The sequence below is a fragment of the Saccoglossus kowalevskii genome, chromosome 22, assembly GCF_978046115.1.
Source record: "Saccoglossus kowalevskii chromosome 22, keSacKowa6.1, whole genome shotgun sequence".
Taxonomy (NCBI): domain Eukaryota; kingdom Metazoa; phylum Hemichordata; class Enteropneusta; family Harrimaniidae; genus Saccoglossus; species Saccoglossus kowalevskii.
Window position 1 is genome coordinate 23,887,457 of NC_140662.1, and position 23,713 is coordinate 23,911,169.

Here is a 23,713-nt window from a genome sequence, read left to right on the forward strand (position 1 = left end):
ACAGTTGTGCATTAATTTAATGGTGACACTATTTTCAATTACCTTTGATTGAAGACAGGGGGCTATAATTTTTGCTGACAAGAGAGTGGAGGGCATTTGACGAGGATTTGGTTCTGACGTATACGGTGTCAGTTGCTTACAAATTAGGAATGACGCGAGAATCTCCTCGGCATTGTACAGTGTTAAATTCGCCGAGGTCGTGACCCTCTCCTTGCCGACTCGATGACATCACGCAATTAGTGTATATCTTTCAGAGTTCAAAATTAGAGTGTATTCGGCTCTGACAGAGATCGTTCTGAAGACGAAGCGCGGAAAATTTACACAATTGATTTTTGTATTGTTTTATCTAGAGATTTTCTGTGGGCCAATGAGTTATTAAAACCTATAATTCAATTCATCAAAGGAATTATAAATGAAAACACACCAAAATCGGAGTGAAGAATGGGTGAAACAACATGTCACCGTGTGAGCAGTTTTAAGTTCAGTTTTGATAGGTGATTATATTTTTCATCAGATGAGAAAATTGACTCGTGTTTTTCTGATTTAATGTGGAGTAAAATGTTCAACTATTATATCGTGGGCCGTTTAAACATACTTGCATCATTGTATATTTGCAACATTTAGTGTATTTATAATTGTTGTTTTAGGTGGTATGTAATATGGTATTCGATCGATAAAATAATGAACTGCACAACGAGCATACGCTTTGATTAAGTGGTACATACCCATAATTAGCCAATAGAGTCAATAGCAAAAATCCTGTTCGTGTTATGTGTGGGGCCACTGATTTACATATTCTCAACTGCATTTACAAATAAAAGTGCATTACTATGTAAAATGACATTTTTGCAGTTGCTATAAACAAGATTTGGCTGCAAAAACGTCATGTAATTTCCATACTTAGATATTGAAAATTTCTAATTTGTTGGGGACATTGTTGAGACAATTTGCCAATAGCTACTCAATTGTAACATATTTAGCACGGCATAAGCACATTGACAAACTTCGCGGGGCTCAAATAAGCAGTTTCATTTGCAAACATATCTTATGACAGCTGAGTGGTTATATTGTGTATCAATATTTATTTACTAGTTTATGTGTTTGGGATTTGAAATAAATACGGAAATACTGTGAAATAAGATACTATTAATTAGTAACGTAACATTCCCCTGGCGTATGTAATAATTGGCGTATTAACTAGAACACCTGCGTACCTTCTATTCAATAGTGATTTCGCATATGTTACAAATGCGTTCTGGGGACAATAACTGAGCGTGTCGGCAATATATCGTGTTTCTACACATTGACTAGCTGTTAGTCCATGACCACATCAGTTATTGGGATACAATAGGCCATCGCTCTACCTCTATATATAGCATTTAAATGCCGCCATGCATTTAATATAGTACTTAAGTTTAAGTGTGCAGTTATTCACTTTTTTTTTCATTTCAGATATACATGTACCTGATTATCTTGTTGGTAATTTAGAAAACGGTTAATGTATTCAATTAAATAGGGTATATATAACCTGGCCGAAAAAAAAAACATGTTTCAACCCTGCTGATATGGAGGGGCACTTTGTGTACAAATGTGCTGCATGAGAAGGTATATCAAACACAATTGACTACCGTTAATCGATATTTAGCGATTAAAGCCTTACAGTCGCCAAACCGCGCCATGTTTGATGCGGGTCCCATGCGACGTATGCAACACTTGTGAAATACATTGTGCATACATGTGAAATATACACTGAGTGGTGAGCGGGTGCTCCAAATCATGACCCCGTTTTTGTTAAAGCGATATGTGTGTTGTCTCTATTACTGTCCATACTTATAGGCACGGGGAAGACATTGGTGCAATATATAGTAAACTTGTCTTCGATTTTGTTTTGACAAGCGGACTCGGAGGGGATCAATTATTCTGTTATAGAGCATCAATATATACACTGAACACAATATCGAAAATTCTCATAATGGATAAAAGCTGACGTCAGTTAGCAACACTTTGTGACGTCATGGAATGTACTCTTTGGCGTATGTTGACGTTTTATTAGTGCGTCGTGTATGTTTGTATAAGTGCGCTGCAACAACAATCACCGTTACCAACACTTTAGAAGCCAGAAAACATGTCAAAGTGAAGAGGCTAGAACAAATAATCCAGGTAGAGAACGACATTTTCGCAATTCTGATTAGACAGACATGTTTGTTAAATACGAAAACCATAAACTAACATGTCAAGTTTGTGATAGTAAATCGACCGCACAAAATCATGGAACACCGACTGGCGAAAGTGTCCTATAAAAACAATCTGTTAGAAATCATGAATTAAATAATACACCTAACCGAGAAACGTGTGTTTCCATTGAATTTTACAGTCTATGACACATTGCACCCTGCGCAACACATACTTTTGAATTCGCCATGGACAGTCAGTGTTCCTTATAAATGTTACAAATAAATCATTATACGCTGAAAAACAATGGCAAACTGAGAGGACATTACATGATTACTTTCCCAACTGCGATGCAAACTTCAATTTGCAATAAGTTTTTTGTTTAAATATACAAAAATCTATATATTTTACTTCTTCGTAATATTGCTCAGTTTTGAATGTTTTGTAAAAATCTGTACGAGTTGTTTCCCTTCAGACAAGGTAAGATTAATATTTCTTGTAGATGCATGTGACGTCATGGCGTGTAATATCAACTCACCAGATATAACTTATGACTGACAATTGAAATGTGCTAGAATAAATAAATTATAAAAATTAACGATTTATAAGACAAGCATATGCAACTTTCATAACCATGCAATGAAGATCTCACGAGAAGCGAACTCGCATGATTTGTGGACGTTAGAAAGCAATCTCATTGTGCGCTCATCGTTCGAACGTAGATATAACCAATAGCGTTGTAGAAAGTGGTGGGTGCTTAAAAATGTTCGATTACGCAAAAAAAAAGTGATATTATCGTTGTGTCCAAACGCGTTAAAAGCACGTATTACATGCCCTGCGAATTGGTAAGGAAAATACCAATCACAGTTAAATCTGCAGTGCTTCCGCGTAAATACAGAATTTAAGCAAACATTGGAGTTTTATGAAAAAAAAAACAAAAACAAAAAACATATCTGAAAAATCAGACTCAATATCAGTGAAGAGAAGGGGGCACTGACATACACACGCATTATGGGCGTAGAAATGAATAACAGATGATCGGTATTTACAATTATTTTTATAAATGTGTTTTTAAACTAAAGCACAGCTTTCTGTTTTTTACTATGTTTGTATGACTGCAAAAACACATTATTAAATACAAAAAAATAACATTTTGTTTTGATTTTCCATGACGCTCACTGTCTCGCATCTATGACTCTATCCGTCTCGTACACCATTGCCTTAAGATCTGGAAAACTATCTCACTCATCACTGTCTCACTATCTCACTATCTTTCGAACACATCAGTATATTTCTCACACACCACTGTCTCCATACACCGTGTGAATATTTTTGCACACATCAATGTCTCAGTACATTTCTTATACACCACTTTCTCAGCACTTTACTCACATATAACTATGTGCCAACATCTTTCTCACACACCACTGTCTCAGTACTTGTCTAGCATACCACTTCTCGGTCCCTGGAAGCGATCTAATCCAAAAATGGCTGTTCAGATATTCTTCCATGATTATATGCTAACCCAGTAATATATATATATATATATATATATATATATATATATATATATATATTCTAGATACGTGAGAAAATAAATGTCTCCTCACATACACAAATTGTCTGAGTCACAACTTGAAAACAAAAATTGTGCCATACCATGGTACCCCCTTGGGGTTATATATAACTATTGAACAGAAGTTCAGAGTGGTTGTTGGTAATCAACAATTCATTTATGCCGTGAGTGGGTCAGTGTGAAATCACGTGATATTTTTGTTAAATGAGATCATACCAATTACATGTCAACGTCTGTATTTCCAGGTAATAAAATTACATAATAGTCCTTTCAATTGCAAATTCCGATGGTGGATTATGTGCTTGCAATGAACGACATATTACTCAAACGTTTTAACGACGAGTTGTAATCGAAAAGCCGGGAAGCGTGAATAAAAATGTGGTATGGCGTACCGAAAATGGGATTTTAACAGTGATTGGATCGAAGAGTTTACCTGAGAAAATAAACGACATTCTCCTCTTCTTCGGGATGTGTAGATTTTATCGTTTTTTGATTTAGGCAGAGCACGATAAATGTTATTTATGTCACGAGATTGATCCATTATATTCGTGATAAATGGATGTTCAGGTTACCGACGTTTTATCCGGCTGTGAAAGCGACCCTCAAACGAATGAATTTATTGCGCATACCTGACCATGAATTGAATTTTAATTTGTGACGTGCTTGACGGTTATTGAACAGGTGGTTGGGTGGATTGGCAGTAAACGTGATCCTGAGACGTTGTGACGTCATGCTTATGAAATACCACTAGCTCTCTGCATCAAACGGGTGCGTTCAACTGGAACGCCACTGTGCACCTGACATTAGACGTTCGGATATATACTGATGACGGGTTAATGCTCGAAATATTTGGCTATATTGGTTGAGACTATGATTACCTACTACTAAAAAGTTTCTTGAACGCTAGCAGCTGCACATTTTGTAGAAGACGTCCTTCTTGGACGTTAGCCATTGCACACTTTGCAGGAAACGTTCTCCTATGACACTGATTACGCACCTTCCAAATGCTATTGGCGAATGGTCATTGCCTGAAACGTCTAGCTATTTTGAATAGTCACTTAAAACAACAACTCCCAACAATTGCCTACTATGTGTCACCTTAAACGAGACGTTTTTTTAAATACTAGTTATTATGCACCTTGCAAAAGACATTCTTCTTGAACGCTAGTGACTACGAACTTTGCAGAAGGCGTTTCTTTTGAACTATACACCTTGCAGAACGCTAATGACTACGCACGCTAGTAACCACGCAATTTGCCGAGGATGTTCCTTTTGAACGATAGTGACTATTCACCTTGCAGAAAATGTTCTTCTTGAAAGCTAGTGACTATACATTTTGTAGAAGACGTTCTTCTTGAATATTAGTAACTATGCGCCTTGTGAGGAATATTCTTCTTGAACGCTAGTGACTATGCATTTTGTAGAAGATGTTTCACTTGAATGCTAGTAACTATGCACCTTGCAAAAGAATGTTCATTTGAACGCTAGTGACTATGCACTTTGCAGAAGACGTTTCTCTTGAATGCTAGTAACTAACCCACCTTGCAAAATACGCTCTTCCTTGATGCTAGTGGCTCAGCCACTTGCAGATATTCGTCTTGAACAGTAGTGACTACACATTTTGCAAGGAATGTTATTCCTGAACGCTAGTGTCAACCCGAATTATATGAAACAGTTTTCTTGAACGCTAGCGACCACGCACTGTGCAGAATACATTACTTATTAATGGCAACATCTGAGGGAATGTGCACCTTTATAGAAGATGTTCTTTTTGGATGGTAACGTCTTCGCACATAACAAAGGTGACTGTGCACCTGTAAAAAGATGTTTTTCTTGAACCTTAGCAACAGCGCGCCTGTCCGCAAAAGCTGTACTCTCTATGAAAGCAGATGCCAGCTTCTCATTTTCTTTAGATATATGGAATGTGTTAATTAAGTGCCATGTCAGTCTCCTACATTAATATTATTTATTTTGACAGTCAGATTTGGTACAGTTAATCATCGCTCATCTTTCTTGTAGTCAGCTAGATTCCAATAGTTGTTTATAAGTTCTGGTAACCGACCATGGCAATTAGTTAGTACATATACGTCAGTAGACTAGTAGACGTCTGATTGTTCCACTCATGAATATCACGTTTTTGTAGCTGTATAGATTCCATGTGAATAAAATATAAGCGCCACTTCTAACCCCCCCCCCCCTCACACACACACACACACACACACACACACTCGCACACACTTCCATTGGTAGACGTCGTCTTACCCCTAAGTCAGAGAAGATTCTTCTCCCCTCGACTCGGGAACTGTCGTCTTCCTTAACTAGGAATGTCAATATTACTAATTCCGACGCTGTGATCACAGGCTATATGCTAAGTGCTACGTGCGTTTTATTTTTTAATGCAGCCCATATAAAAATATACACGAATGTCCGTCATAAATGTATAAGGAGAACCGTTAACATTTGACACCGTAGCTATGTGTAACTTTAAGAATCATTGTCGGAGCTTTCCGCTGAATGGATTAACTATGTCATAAAGAAAACTGGCATTACTGAGAACGGTATTGATGATTAAATTATGTCGTCAAAATAGAATAACGAAGGCATCGTTCTCGTATAACCTACTAGGCCAAGGTGAAATTTCTCTGTCCCGAGGCTTAGGCGAAATTTAACATTCAACAAAGCGTCGTCTATGTTCACTATGGAGAATTCCAGTACATGTATATATTATGTACGTGGTACCCAATAAGCAACAGCGATTTGAAAAGCGATATGTACATCGTCACAGTGGTGAACACTATCCTGGCATGTGTTTCCATATACGTGCGATTGGACAGCTGTTGCTGTTAAGGTCCCCTGGCGTCTTTTGCAAACGCCGTAGCACTCATTACGAGTGTACATAGAATGTTGACGTACGTCACTATTCTAAAATTGTACAGTAACTCCTTGGAGTAAAGCAGTTGATGGATACACCCCAGTACCAGTCACAGCGGATATTTTTTTCATTTCAGATCAAGTCTTGATATAACAGGACTATATATCACAATTCTGTCACAATATGGGATAAATTAAGTTTTTCTGTCAATGTTAGTCGTATATATCTTTCTATGACAGACTGGATGTTTCAGATATATTTAATGGGTATTCCGTGAGCAACCAAATTCATGATCAAAAATGGTGTTTGGTAAATTACCCCGCAATGGCCTCTGTGTCCATGTTGGGGTTCTAACATGTAGGTGTTGATGCAATGCTCGACAAAATGTGCGCTGTTCAAGAACACTTCCGCGTGAATGAATACAAACATGCAGGCATGGTATAGAGTTGTATTTAACATAGTTACGGAATTTGTGTGGTTGTACTTTTTCTGTTAAAGTTGGTACAGCGGCGATTGTTCTGAAAATAAAGCCTAGCAAATAATGGTTGTGTGAAAAATACACGTATCAAAGACGAATATTGAGTACTGGAATTACGAAAGACGAAATTAAAAGTACTGGAATTTTACTAAGTGAAAGATTCCATCAAGCATATAACAAATCCAAAATTAAAAATAGGGGCATCCGAGCCTGTTTCCATTGACGTAGTGACTGAGTGATTTGCCACTAGCGTTAAGTATTACTCTGGATGCCATTTTTAATTAAAAATTGGTCGAATTTCAAATCTCCAGTCACAAGAGAATTACAACATCACAAGTGTATTAACCGCCCTTAAACTACACGTTCTTATAAATACATGTCTCTAGGAGTACTAGAATTGTTCAACCGATTGGATCTAATTATTCCTGAAACCCGCTGAATTCGGTAGAAGCCACAATTTACGACGTATTAACCTCTTACTTCGCCAGTTGTCATGCTTGTATGTATAATGTATGATCTAGTACGTACAAAGACATGTACTAGTGTTCATCATGCGTCCGTAGGTCACTGTAACGCTGTCCACCAGGCTCAATTGTTATTTTGTTGAAAGCTATAAAATGAGGTCCATTTTCGTCGACTTATGCCAAGTTGAATGTGAAACGTATAGTTTTCTTGTATTTCTATCATAAACTGCCTCTAACATTCTTACTGCACACTTAAACGCGACGATTTCACCAATTAAATGGAATCTTTTTAAAATATATACTGAATTAATAATTGGTGAAGCAGTAACGCGGTTGCTCATTGACAGGTTATTTATGATGTTGGGCGGCTCTATCGGTGCTGGAAGCCGAAGTTGTATGAACTGACAGTTTTACGCATGTCAGGAATGTAACATAGACTAAAGCACCTGTCACAGTGCATGCCATCATATACATCATAGACTACACCACTCGATCTCGCTCAGACTTGTTTCTATTGTGAACTTCTTGCAGTCAAGTTATTCACGAGTAGAGAGATTACATACAAACATTTCTTTGACGGTCCATTAGATTTATTGACACAGTATTGACCTCAAGCGCACTAGAAACAGATTACGCAACAATCGCGCAAATGTATCCAATTACATAATAATAACTAATACTAATCCATTGGTAGGTCCTTAGCGATTTTTACGGTGTAGCTTTTAAATCCACTAAATGTGGCTTTATTGCACCAATCACTCTCATTTCAAGACTGATTGTCTGTACTCCCCACGATACAGGCGCCAACACACGTATGAATGAAAATGAATTAGTGTAAAAGAACATTTCTAAGGTTATAAAAGCGCTGTCCATCTTCGAATGATTTGTATAAATTGGAGATGTTTAAAAAAAGGAAACCTTCTTTTACAACAAACAGTTACATTGTAAAGTTACAGTTATACTACTAACTCTCAATACTCAAATCTCATTTATCTCGCGCACAAAACAGTGTTGATGAAAAAGTGGCAATGAATTTGCGCATGCGCTTTTCAATATTGGTACGTACAATTAACTAAAAAATATAGGCGTCTCTCCAATGTTTACTAGGCATACTCGTATAGAATTGAACACCAGGTAATGATCTGAACACGGTTAAGCATGCATCGTGCCGTAGGGCACAACAAAAAACTACCCACGATACAGGCGCCAACACACGTATGAATGAAAATGAATTAGTGTAAAAGAACATTTCTAAGGTTATAAAAGCGCTGTCCATCTTCCAATGATTTGTATAAATTGGAGATGTTTAAAAAAAGGAAACCTTCTTTTACAACAAACAGTTACATTGTAAAGTTACAGTTATACTACTAACTCTCAATACTCAAATCTCATTTATCTCGCGCACAAAACAGTGTTGATGAAAAAGTGGCAATGAATTTGCGCATGCGCTTTTCAATATTGGTACGTACAATTAACTAAAAAATATAGGCGTCTCTCCAATGTTTACTAGGCATACTCGTATAGAATTGAACACCAGGTAATGATCTGAACACGGTTAAGCATGCATCGTGCCGTAGGGCACAACAAAAAACAACCGTATTATATGGTTATACCATTTTCAGTCATGAAACATGTCTCTTTGTCTTTATACTAATTTTAAAACATCCACAATCGTATTCATATGCAGAGTGTCATTTCCAAACATGCACTCATATGTTGAATGTAATTGTCTTATGTAACTGTGGCACATTTTGTAAACCACTATTGTAAATCAGACCTTACACCTTAGCTAGGATTGGGCAGCTTCACGTCAAGGTGCAACGTCTGGAGTTGACAAGGAGATGAACTTCTTCCTCAATTATTGAAAAAAATTACAAAAGAAGGGGTTCGATGAAGGTTTGTGGGGAAAATGGGTATTAGAAAGGTCATGTCAATATCAGATGTTATGCATTGAATAATTCACGACATGACAAAGCGTACAATGCATCTTTTGTGTTTATGTAAATTCGATACGTTCAGCACTGTGCACTGGAAATGCAACCGATTGCTGAATCTTTTAATTTCATCATTTTTTCGTGGTATAACACCTAAACGGGCACCCTGGTGCAACTCACTCAACAGAAAACAAAAACGGTGGGTTTATATCACGTATAGTAAAACATAATTTCATGACGTCAAGAGTGACGATGATGATCAATTATACGATATCATAATTTACATCACTGCTTCGTAATATCTGACGGGCTCTGATTTGCAATACGGTATAATAACCTCTTCTATAGTATAGTATATGACTGGATTTTAATGTCATGGCTACGACATCCAATACAATCAAGACATATTTGTGTTTAAGGTTTGATTGATCATATAAATTCAAACTGAATTATGCGGGAGTGTTGTTCGGCAATATACCGCATATTAGGCCACAGTCCCTTAGAGGGACTGTGATTAGGCGTATGCGCGTGCACTTAAAAATAATAGTACGTACAATCAATATCAATATTGTATATATAAGCACGCCCTAATGCGCAATTATGCCGCATAGTGTCCATGCTTCGTCTTTTAATGTTGTATACAGTATTGATAATGTACCATTATATTGTTGAAATGAGATATGTTGCTGAGAACCCTAATATTTACCCAAGGGGTGACGACTATCGCGCCACGCTAACTCAAGGGACTGACACCAGTTCATGTTTCGCATGTTGCCTAACAAGAATGAATGGTCAAAATCTACGATAATGTATATTTTATAACACATGGATATATATAAATATATATTATGATTAAGGAGATCGTGAAGCAGAGTGTCACCCGAATAACACTGATATTGCACACTGTGTATTCAACTAAGCGTGGTAGCGTGGTATCGTAGACTTCTGCACTGTGGCATTTTTTACTTTATTATTAAACAACGTTACAAGAATATACTATATATTTCGACTTCTGTAATTACCCTGTTCCTTCCAGTTGATGAGGTGTCACAGTTGCGTGGGTCTCAGGCGAAATGGATAACACGTAACTGCATTGTTTATTTACACACATTTTACACGCGCTCTGCACGACCGCGGATGACCATGGAAATTTAAATGCGATGAGTTTATCCGGCATTTTTTTTAGTTGCTGAGCGGAAAAAGAGTGAAATTATCGACAAAAAAATAAAATCTACACATTAACGGAGATTTCATATTTAAACAACAGTTTTCAAAGGTTGAATTACCCAAAGTTACGAAAGCTGATTCCAATAGCCAATCATGTAATAGAGATCTTAAGCAGCGAAAATGACGTCACATCAATTCGTCATACCTTAAACTCTAACAAAAATCAATATAAATGCTGTTCTGGCAAAAATCGTTATCATTGCAACTACCCGCATTTCATCCTCGTTTCTGAATAATTATTGTTTATAAAAGGTGAAATATGATATTTGTGAGTCGTTAAGTAGAATGATTCATGGCAGAATTCAGGATATTATCAGGAATATTGGCCCATTTATTTTAATAACGCTTTGTTACAAAAAAAACTACTATTACACTATCCATCAATTTATCAGTGATGCGTTCACGCCACAGCGCCGTTTCACTCAATTTACGTAAATTACTTAAATTGTCGGCAACGTCACAAACAGCACTTCGCTGCCTCAAATTAAGATGCCTGGGAAGTCATCACGGTTCGATGCCCGGTAAGTATTTTCGGAGATCGCGAGCTTTTTTTCTCTTACACGCGCAATACAGTAATTTACAGTAACAGTACATGCATATGTTCAATTTTTCGACTGGTACATATTGCCACCACGGTTACCGTGTTGCCACGTACCACTGAAGTCTTTTGTCGAAAATCAAATCTTCGGTTCCAGACCAGCTGTGTTCATCAATAAACACTAATAACGTAGAAAACACATCGATCAATAGTCGATTGTAAACTAACCCCTAAACTGAATCCGAACTGAACAGACTGAGCCTAAAAAGTAGAAATCAAGTAATGTTCGGTTGTAAACTAACCACTAAACTGAATTCGAACTGCACAGAACAGAACTGACTGAGCTTAGTAGAGCAGTAGAAAGTAGAAATCAAATTCTCTTCATCATGTTTCCATTTTTCTACTACAGTGTTACACTCAAAAGGCGAAACCATTTTAGGTACAAACGGGTATTACGGATCCGAATCCGTTTGTAGCAAACATATTTTAAACAAATCTAAATCTTCAGAGAAACCTAAGGAGCGTGTATTTTTTTCTTATTCATATATCTGTAATACCATAATCGTTTTTCTCACATAGTAGATCGTATTGTAGAATGCAACCATTTAACAAATCGAAAACTTCATACATGAAAGTGGCGACTTATTCTTGTACACCGTATTCGTCTTTTACTTGATTCCATATAGTTAAATTCAAATGGGAAAGCATTTTAAAACAAGAGAATTACTGATCGGATTGTAGCGAACAACTTTTAAAAAATCTAAATCTTCCTAGACGACTGAGTAAAATGGCAATTCATTCTTGTATAATTTCTATCGCCGTATTCGCCGTTCTTCCTCAATAGAATGTGCAATAATATACGGTAAATTGGGGTACTTGATATTGTGTAAAAATATAATGTAGGCCTTGAAATTGAGAATATATCCGCAATAAATTATTCAAAATGAAGCACCACCTACTTCTAAAGTAGAATAGTTTGACGATAGAATAAAATACAATTTGAGAAAACGGCGGTACACTGCAGCGATCCTATGCCATGTCGTGAAATATAATAAATTGGCAAGTTTCACAACGAGAGCCTAATGGGTCAATTTAAGGTCACAGATGTTACAATCTGTTCCAGCTATCCGTTATTAATTTTCTCCAGGTCCCTTGGTACCATTCATGGACGTTTATCAGGAATAGCACGATTTCCCTCGGTGCTACAACACGTGACACTATTAATCACATAGCATTTCCCTCGCGGCATCAGCATTATCTCCGATACTCCCGATATCAGATAAAATATGAATCCGGTTCTGTAAATAAGTGATTCATTTTGATTGTTTGACTGATAGGATGTTTTTTACTAGTTCAGACGACTTAGCCGAAAATCATATATTTGATAATATGCCACTAAATAAATTCACAGCTTTTCCTTTTGAATTCCCTTTGTTTTACAGTTTTGTCAGCGAAATATGGAAGAAACTGTTGACAAAAAATACGCTGGTTTTGAAAAAATTAAAGCATTTTCTTCAGCAAAGTGTTTGTTCAACATTTGTACGTATTGAACATAATTTATTTGTAAATTTTGAAACTAATTGACATAATTTCCTAATCACTACCTTTTACTACAACTATACTGGTTTATAGCGTGAAAGCATGAGCAGAGTGTTCTTGTCGTTACCTTTTATCGTATAAATATTTCAGTCAATTATTTTTTTCGAAAACCATCAAATCATCGCCGCGGTCCCGACAAACTTTGGAAAATTACTACTGCGAAACATATTTGCTTGAACATTGCATAGCAGCTGGTAAATAAATGTTCAGCAATGTCCGAATAGTCTGTCCATCAAATCAGATTTATTATAATAACTTGAACCTTCGAATGAGTGAGTACAAAATCGAAAACTTACATCGTCGGCATCACGCGGATTGTAACATTTCGTATTTGTTACATAGATAGCTGTCAGGTAAAATAATAGATTTTGTTATCGAAAAATCAAATATTAGAATGTCATTTTCAAAACGACAATTCAAATAATCGATGTCCCGTCTAAACCAATGCATAGTACGTGTAAACCAAATTAGTAACCTATCTTTCCAGCTGCTTGTCCCCCGGGTTTATTTCCCATGTAAGATATATACGGAGATCGCTCTTTTGATCCAGATGTCTGGAGATAGGACCACATTGTACAATTTGTATTTAACTACATACAATTTGTAGAGGTATCGTCCTAATCTATCAACAAACAGCAAACTTAACACATTTAACCACCAACAACTGGGCAGTATTTTTTTCACAGTTCGAAGGGGGGGTGTCTGCTGTTGTTTCGGAGGGGCAAATTTCATACAAAGAGGTCAACAATGTAGCAATTATATCCTTATATATATTTATATATTTGGACAAACAGTAAACTGTATGTAATCGAGATGTTGACAGTTTGTGTGTGAATAGTCCGTAGGCGGGTTGAATGGAATACGCCCACTAGTTCCCAGGGACACTGACTCTAGCGTGATACTAATGTCATTTCGAATTACAACGATCTGGTGAAGCAAGGGTAGCATATGATAAGTTTGAAGTAATCCAATCGAGTAAGATAACTATCGTCGGATGTCTTGAGGAGCTTCCACCTGAGTGTACACGAGAGTAATACGGTTGGCAGTTTGTTACTGACCGTTCATGCGCGAAGGTGATGGATGCCCCGACTCTCATACATACACCAATATATGTGCTGTCGTTACATGATTATTACAAGGTAATCGGATAATACTGTCAGCTGGGCTCACATGCAATAGTCTTTTACGTCAGGTGAATGTCCAGAATCATCAATAACATTAAGTGAATTCGCAGGTAATAAAATAAGTATATAATTGATTGATTGAGTGAGTGAGTGAGTGAGTGAGTGAGTGAGTGAGTGAGTGAGTGAGTGAGTGAATGAGAGTATGAGTGGGTGGGTGTGTGTGTGTGTGAGTGAGTGAGTGAATGAGTGGGTGGGTGAGTGAGTGAGTGAGTGAGTGCGAGATTGTTTTTCATTATATAACTGTTTAAATAGTGAAAGCACGTGGTGAAAAGAATGAGGTGAGAATCATTTACAGTTGATTGCCTAATATTTAGTTAGACGGTGTCCCAAACTCATTTCTCTTGTCTCAGAGAGAAAATATCTCCCGATGCAGTCGACTTCAAAACGTGGAAATGTTCTAAAATAACTATCATCCAGTCGAAATAAAAGTTCACAATGCGTTAGTGTTAGTATCAAACACTAATATATTGACTTCCAGGTGGGTGTGTAGTAAGGTTTGCCACTGAACCTTCTACGTCGCGAAAATCGAAATAGAATCGTTGGTTTTAGTATCACGTGACATTTTTGTCCAAGTGCGTCATACAATCCGATGTCTAATTCATAGACAGTCGTAAATATCAATATCAATCGTAGATGTAAATATTTGATTTGCAGCACCGCAAAAACCTAAATAGTTACTTGGCTTATTTGAGTGTATACATGGTATGACTACATTGTGCGTCAAGTATCAACTGTGATCGAGCTTACAAATTGCTTAGATAATCGGACAGAATATCAAACAAATGGTCTATTCGGGCAACATTGTCATGCACAATCCGATGATCAGTACATTGCCCCGGGTAATGTTCGTCTGAATGCCCATATTCACTCGAATACAGAAATTCATGGTCCAGACGTTTTGGATGTTTAGTTAATGGGAGTGCGACGCAAACAAAGAGCCCAGCAAGAATCAGGCACGTAATACACACTCATCTCGTCGGAGTCACCAGGAGCATTCGGCATCAAAGTGTTTAGGTGCCAAGGGCCGACGACCAGAACAAACAATACAATAAATAAACCACTGTGTGTCTGTGAAACATGTGGTCGCTCAGAACTTAAATAACACGATAATGAGAATGCGACGACGTAGATCGAATAATGACGTCATAGCAGATGAAGTGTTAACAATCTGGCAGTGATCAGTCAAACAATCTGAGATAATACAAATCCTTGTTTTCACAGTGATTAATGACTTTCAAACCTGTGGACTGTATGATTTGCTAAGAGCGATTAACATCGATGAGCGAAAGCGGACTACCAAGAACCGACATCTAAAACGCCGATTAAAGCAGACAAAATGCCCTTTACTAATACAGATTTATTAAAGAAGCGATTTCTTTTAATGTCATTGCTTCGCTAATGACGGAATCATCGTGAGCAAGATGTAAAATGCGGAACATCGGAGGTCGTGCGCTGGTGTGATGTCAGGAAATCGGGTTTGTTGTTTTTTGGGTAACTTTGATTGTACATGAACATTTTTTTTTCACAAGTACTCAAGAAATGTTGTCAAAAATCAAGCAGACGTATGGGAAACAACTCAGATGTTGAAATGATTTTGTTATTGAACCATTTAGTCAATAAAAATCTGCAGCCAAAGAAAATGTGTATACAAATAAAAAGCCAACTTTGAACAAATTTCAAATTAATATAATATTTATGCTTGATTGGTTGAACTAATTAACGCAATACAACATTGGATGTTAGAAACACTACGTCGATAGTGAACACATCAAAATTAAACTAAATAAAGAATTGTTTTCAAAAACAAACTAGGTGACGCATAATAGTTCCCACAAATGAACCCTTAACCATAAACAAATAAATAGTGTGCGCCATTAAAAACATCAATGATCATCCAAACCCTTGTATCAATGGATTATTAAATTGTGTGATCTTGATTTTTTTATATTACCATTCATAATATTGCTAATACCCAGTGGAATGATATTGTATAACACTCAGAGTGGTGAAGGCGATGATTTTCAGACTCGGAGAGCTGTGAAAACATTATCTCAACTATCTCGTTCAATGTAATCATTTCGAAAAGCGCAAGTCGTTTACTCCTAATGCCATTATGCGTTAATTGTATTGCCATACGCGTGAACACGTTGTCATGGTTTCTACAATTTTGTTTCCACGTGATGTATTGGACTTTGGATCATACTGACAATTCTCATTTCCGAAGAGATTCGTTTTTTTCATCTCTCGATGGAGCGAGTAAATCACGAAATTGGACCCGGCTAATCATGACAAGGGGTTCATTTTCTGAATATTTCAAGTAAAAACACGGATTTATCCAATTTACGGATTAAGTCGGCTTTAGACCACAGAGGTTTTAGCAAATCTGCTGCAATATAGCTATTAACGGATTTCACACACGAAACCCTCAAATACAGGTACTTATGCTCTATTTACGGCCCTTCAACTGTCGCAAACCCGAGCGTAAAACACTTTGCCAATCAAGGGAAATATACCAAGCACCTACAACTGTGATAAAATTGAGGCAGTTCAAAATGGACGCGAGCAGACAAGAAGCAAATATTCATGCACTTGGGGGCGCGTCAAATTAACCTCGTCCGATTCAATTCCAATTTTATCTTTATGATACACAAGACGTAGTTACGCTCTAAATGATTTTCTTTTATATGTGCACTTTTTAGTTAGAATTATATTTTAATGCCTACGTATTAAAAGGTTGTGTGTTTTCCACAAGCATACAAGTAATTCTCATTTAATATCGTTACGTAATATACAGCTGTTTGTGACAGACGTTTCTAGAACATATATTCGTGTCTGATTTGCGTTTAAATACGGTAAGTGTCGAACTGTCCACGTCGACCGCAAAGGCCGTGGCGTCTGAAACGTGTGTTCATAGATCCAATTTAGTAGAAAAATTCCCCATTTTTGTGAATGATATTTGTCATTCACAGCGAAATGTGCGCATCATTTGAAATGGCACCACATTAGAATTTTAGTGTGCCGACAATCACTCGACTTGCGAATTTGTTATTGTTCTGATTTGTACAGCCTGCTAGAAGCCTCAGTATCGCTACACATACCACAGTGTGAGTCATCGCGCGTCAAACGTGAGAATACGTTATACAGATTATACAGAGTCACTCTTATAATACTGTGAAATACTAAAAGGTTTTCATGGATGTCATGTGACTGAACTCTGACCAGTCAGTGTGACAATCGAACATATTAGGCGCAATAAAAGACATTACTTTCACTGTCGCGTTGGAAAGGATACAGAGCAGTAATATTAAGGCTTACGGAGGCAATAACGGTAGCAATTACATTAGTAAACAACGCAGACGTTCAGTATTGCTGTATTGGCGTCGTACACAGAGAACGGAATACAATTACGCAAAGAATAATAAGGCAAATAATTATCCATTTGAAATATTACGAGTACCGTGAGTCAACGTTTGGACTGAAAACCAATCAGGAAATTGGTTGCGATAATTTATCGGTCGTGATCCATCTAAACTCTTAACGAAAGTGTTCTAAAAATTACCACAAGGACACTTAATATAGTTCACTGTTTTGTAGGATCAACGATCAGTGATTAATTGAAGGGGAATGAATGAAGAGTGGGAAGAAAAGAGAAACAAAGAATTCCAAAGATGAGAGTACTCTGAGATACTGATAAAAAACATTAGAGCAGATAAATCTATTTTTGTACCATCCTTATCGAAAAGGCTGGTGTTATCGGCTGAATTACTTGTACTCTGGAGAGAGTGACGACATTTCTAAGTATGGTAGTTAACGGGCAACATCCACAAAATACAGGTCAAAACCCACAGCGAATGGAAACGCCATAACAACGCATGCGGTAATCGTAGACGCACAGAAACCAAAACAGTGTGTCGTCAAGTAGTGCTCTCGTACATTACGAGGAGTGATGTCAGACGCGACCCAGGTCACCAAGAAAGTCAAAGATCATGGATTCTCAATGTTTGTTAATATCACTGATAGGTGACTCAACCATAACAAAATATTAGAATATTTTTGATTCACAAAAAGTAAAGAAAACCAACAAGACGTCATTTAACGAACAACAAGGTAACCACGGGTGGAAGTTGCCCGAGCATTTATTTTGTTTTCGTTTAGTGAAACGAAAATTTCACGATTTCGTCACGTGAATGATCCTAGTTAGTAGACATTTCGCAAGAATTTTCAAGGATAAAAAACGCATGCACGCTTCAATTATAAGTTAGTAATGGCCTATTTAAAACCGATCATTCAATACGTGCTTGCCTTCATTTTAACACAGGCTAGATGTCAGTTAAAATATTGGAGGTCAAATACCCCGGATGTCAGAACAAGTTAGACCACGGACAGACGGTATGCGCAAGGAAGTTATAACGAAATTGTTGGGCATACGACATATTTTATGTCGTTCGTGCGCAATTCTGAATAAATCCCTGAAAAGGTCATGCACCTCGGAATGCTGTCGCGTGGATGTCGTATTTGGATGTGCCAATTTCAATAACGCAATCACAATGTATTATCTACAAATTTATGGATATTTCCAGGGGATTTGAGGCGAACTGTAATTTTCATTACAGATTTCACGGTATTAGTCACCCCAGTGAGTGCAGAGACTAAACATCAGTGATTGGTCTGTGTATATGCGGAGCGAATGTGTCATGCTCCGATCGGCAATCTGCGGCTTGCAAAGTTTATCCCACATAATCCAACATCCCGATGTGTCTTCATATATTGCATTTAGTATTTAATACAGAGTTTGGAATCTTAAATTATATTATCGATAACATGTTAATCGTATTGCAAGTAATGCAGCCGATGGACTCTTGAAATAACATCGTGGCGAGCCAGACTTACTATATCGCGGATGCTCGGAGATTGTAGGTTTTTGTCGATCACAATACAGATCATCTGCTGTGAAGGTGTGAAATCATCTCTTTTAATACAATTAGTTAAACTGAGCACCGCAACATCTAACTAGTAACACATGAGTGTCGTGTGAATTAGTGAGATACAGATTAGTTTTCACTACTGTTCACTGTCGTCTGCCACTTTCGCGTCAATAAATTGTACCCGTTTTTCTGGGCTTTAACTACGATAGATGTCCACACAACTACTGTCAGAAAGTACCGTTCGTAGAATATCTAAAAAACATGGCATGTTACTTAAATTTCTACACGATTAGATGGAAAACTGCCAGTTGTTTCAACGATCGTTAATAATTAGTGATCTGAGCCGATTTATGGAGAGAGTTCAAAATACGTTATATACATGGGAATGAATAGCATAGCACTAATCAGCATCTTCGAGGTTAAATGTCGGCCTAGCTATGCAGAATGTAAGCAAATACATTGCTTTGTGCAAAGTTTAACGATAGCGTACAGCGCGACGGTTATATTAGTTACTGCTTTATTATCTAGAAATCGTCAGAGTAATTGGAGACATACTATACATTGCAAAACGTTTCAGGGATGGTTGCCTCCAATTCACAGTATATTTAAATAGTTAAAACCGAACTGAGTGAGAAATCTTTAATAAAACATGTCAACGAACTCTCATTACGTGATTGTGTGTGCCTTCGTGTGTGTTGACGCCGAATCGTGCCCACAGACAGCGTTGGCGCTGCGCAGAGTGCTGTGTTCACAGCTGATGTCGACATGTTTTGCGTTTCTTGACATTAGAAAAAAAATGAGTTCTATCAAGTGGTTTTGAATTGGTATATTTATAAATCAACATGAACCGGTATTTCCGTGTATGGGACGCACAGCATACTCTGTGTTAACACCGCAGTGATCATTGGAACCTAACTCGATCTAAACCAGTGCCCAGGCTCGCGTTCTAAAAATAGATCATCTGCCCGACATTGAAGAGTTTCAGAATCCGGGTCGAAATAGTTAAAACAATTAGTACTTCTGTGTGCAATCTTTGTAATAAATATGACACCTTTATGAAATACAATGAACGTAAATAACGAGCTGTCTTTCATAACTTATCATGCGCCTGATCCTTACCGATTGTTACCGTCCTTGTTTTTAGTAAGATTGGACAGCTCATTACTCGGCTCACTCACGGAATCGCTGCTGGATACAGTTCGCGTAACGAATTATCCTTGCGACCCGCGACTGGGAATACCCCCCCCTCCGATTTATGTGTTTTGTGAAAATTTGATTTCAAGTTGGTATTTACTTACCTATAGTCGTGATTATCGTCAGAGAAAACAAAAGTGATCCAAAAAAAGTCCATTTATAATGTGGGTCATTATTGCCCGTGTATTTATAACCGTGTCGAGTGATGTAGTTATTGAGTTGAGCTTCGTAGAAAAGCAGAGTTTGGCGACCAGAAATATCCGTCCAGTTGACGGGATTGGAGATACAGGCAGTGCTGAAGTCTACCAAGAGCTGCTCGCGTTTCCACTGCACCTCCTGCACAATTTTACGTTCTCCAGGATGCTCCAAACTTTGAAATACTAAGGCTCCGACAAATACATATCCCACCAGCACACTGGTTAAGCCAATGTACGAGCAGATAAACTGGACAAATTTACGAAAATAGTAAAAACACTGGTCCTTGGCACTGCGTTTTCGTTTCGGCGGTCGCTCTGGTTCAACATCGATAGCGATCTTCACTGTTTTCTCCCTCGTCGGCGGCTCCTCCATACTTGACAACCTATGACGCTAAACTACTTGTCTTAGTGTGGCGCGTCCTCCTTCGATTATTACATCACACTCGGGAACACGGAGAGAAAAAACGCCAAAAGCCCATTATCGCGTTAACCAGTATGTCAGCGCCGGTAAACCATCCGACATCACTACGCGTATTCGTGTAAAACCCCGAAATAGTCCGTGATGTTGGACATGACACTGCCACTTGAGAAATCCACCGCAGCAGATATTAAGTTGCGACACATAACTCAACGTCGACCTAATAGATAGTTACCAGCGATGTTATATCGACACAACCAACAAACACACTGGTAGGCGTAATGCTGTTCCAGTGTACGGAGATACTCCCTCGGTGCTATGTGATCTGCAAGTAAAGTAAAACGTGAACAGTGAAGGCAACATAGAGGAACGCTTTACAGAGTGATAAGGGAATCCCACTTCACCGTTTCAATAAACAACTCGTTCAATATTTCCATTCGAATTAAGCAACAACTTTCATTATTATATGTGACCAAGTAATACACTTATACCCTTTACGCTAATACTCATGAAACATCTCAAGAATTACCACCCACGTGATTTCTGACGGTGTGAATTGTAGCTGAGAGCCCATGCAAGTGATCGTTATTTACCGTATATCACAGCTGAACATGGACACAGCCACGCTCCATGGCATAAACTGCCAACCGGATCACGTGATAAACCGTTATTTTCTTACAGTATATCGCACATAGTATTATTCAGTTGATTGAATGTAACCCCAGGCTATACCGCTATACTCTGGTAACTTCGCATGCCATAGGTTTCAGCGCGCGCCTATCCCCGGGGATTCATTCCCATATCCTCAGAAATGTAACAATGCAACCACACTGAGTGCACGCGTATGTGAAGCTCGTTCCCGGGCGACGTTATTTACCTTTAACTTAATAAAGCACTTATTAGCTTCGCTTTTAAAATACTAATTACTTTGTTTACATCCAATATTGTATTGATCAAATTAAGCAAATCAGAGTATTTGCAGTTCAGTGAGTAGGTGCTTTAATTTGAAGCAAAACAACGAATTATTGAGACGCTGGGTAATGTTGTTAATATTTCACTGCCGGGTTGTAATAGGTGAATCGATTGCAAAATGTCACATCTTGTTAGTCCCAAATTTATTACACCTATACTGATGCGTAAACTGTACATCAGAAAGCAATACACGCGAACTAATAATTTATTTATCTATCTAATATTGTCTGTTTAGAGTTATTTATTTTGAATTGGTGTTATTTAGCTTGTATGTATATGTATATGTAGATATTTATTTTATGTCTTTTATTCACTGTGTATGTAATTATTATAACGTACTGGTTTATTTATTGTGTAGTCGTGTATTTTATTTTTTCTTTATTTCTTTATTTATTTTATTTTTTTTTTTATTTTTTTTTTTTCTATTTCTCTATTTCTTTATTTGTTTGTTTGTTTGTTTGTTTGTTTGTTTGTTTGTTTGTTTGTTTGGAGTTCTGTGGTTGTTAGATAGAAATATTACCGCCGACAATAATGTCGCCACGTTCATCACGGCCGTGCAATCGATGTACTAGTGTATCCTTGCTGTCCCGTAATGGTTTTCACTAAGATGTGATTGAGACGCGCCCAGACCCGTAAAAAGAACTATTTCCGCCAATGTATGATCTTGAAGATTTGACAATCGAGATTCACGTATTATGTTTCAACATTGATGTGATGTAGGGTCATAATATTTAACACTATTATTTTGTGAATTCAGTAAATTATACGACTCTAGTAAAAAAAAAAACGGTGATGGTAATGAATTCACGATAATCACTGGAGTGGCGTATAAACCATCTTGCGATTCGAATCAAAAGTATGACTGTTATGATGGCTACGTTGGCCGCCATATTGAAACAACATTGCATTATTAAATCATGTGGGGGTTAAACATTAAATTGTTAAGACAAACTCCGCCGTTCGTCGTTTCCTTGGAAACGCCTTTCGTATAATATATCAGAAACCAACTCAGAACATTGATGAGAAAAGTGGATGGGTGAATAACTCAGAAAGCTTCCCTGGGATGTAATTTATTTATACTGTGTAAAAATAGAACTTTGTACACTAATCAACCGACTCAGTATTATAATCATAATGTCGTCGTATGCAGCCGACATATATTTAATCGGTGTATTTCTCCAAGATTTGAATACCAGGAAGTCATTATATAATACAACTTGTTGTCAAGGATACTAGTAAGAATTTGAAAAGTGGACGAATGTCACAATTTCTGCAGTGTCATTTGTTTTTAACGAATTCAGCGTTGCCCCGTTCTCCTCTCAAAGTAGTCAATTGTCATAACTGCGCGCTTCCATTGTGTACTTTCCCCTTTATGGCGCTATAATGACCATACTGTCGATTCCTTACAAAGAAACGTTATATTGCGAACAAGTTTGAGTACTGTTGGCAAGCAAACTACCCACTCTCAATTTATTTTATTATTTGATGAAAATAATCAAAATATTTCCAGGTTGACCGAAATAGTTAGTGAACCACCCACTTTCCCACGTGATAGTGACGGGAAATTGATTTGTACATTATGCTTATGTTGGCTCGCAGAATGGAGGTGTCAGCGTCAACAAATATAGCAGACTGGCTTCACCTTTTCACACTACGTCACTGTATACATGTGTTGTTGAGCGGAAAACTCAATAAAATCACATCAATGTTATCATGCAAGGCATTATATACGGAGGTGTGTGTACAACTAAGCAGCTGATTGACTATCTGATGACAATAAGACAACGAGACATATGCCATTCAGAAAATACGCACGCGACACACAAAATAACCGGACGTATGTGTAATGTAGCGCTTTAAAAACCACATAACAATTAGTATTTTTAGGAAGTGTACTTTGCTCGTCCATCGATATTAAGTAATTCTGTTCACGCCAACTTGTGTTGGGCGTTGACCGTCTAGC

At 37.5% G+C, this 23,713-nt stretch overlaps 1 protein-coding gene across 1 annotated transcript in view; it reads right to left on the reverse strand.

The window, feature by feature from the left end:
- The window catches only part of LOC146729201 (uncharacterized), a 60,077-nt gene extending 39,071 nt beyond the window's left edge, over positions 1-21,006 (reverse strand). The window contains exon 1 of the mRNA XM_085495658.1: positions 20,268-21,006. Within this exon, the coding sequence (XP_085351784.1) occupies positions 20,268-20,733 (466 nt within the window). The 5' untranslated portion in view covers positions 20,734-21,006. The remainder of the gene's footprint in view (positions 1-20,267) is intronic.
- Between the last annotated feature and the right edge of the window lie 2,707 nt (positions 21,007-23,713).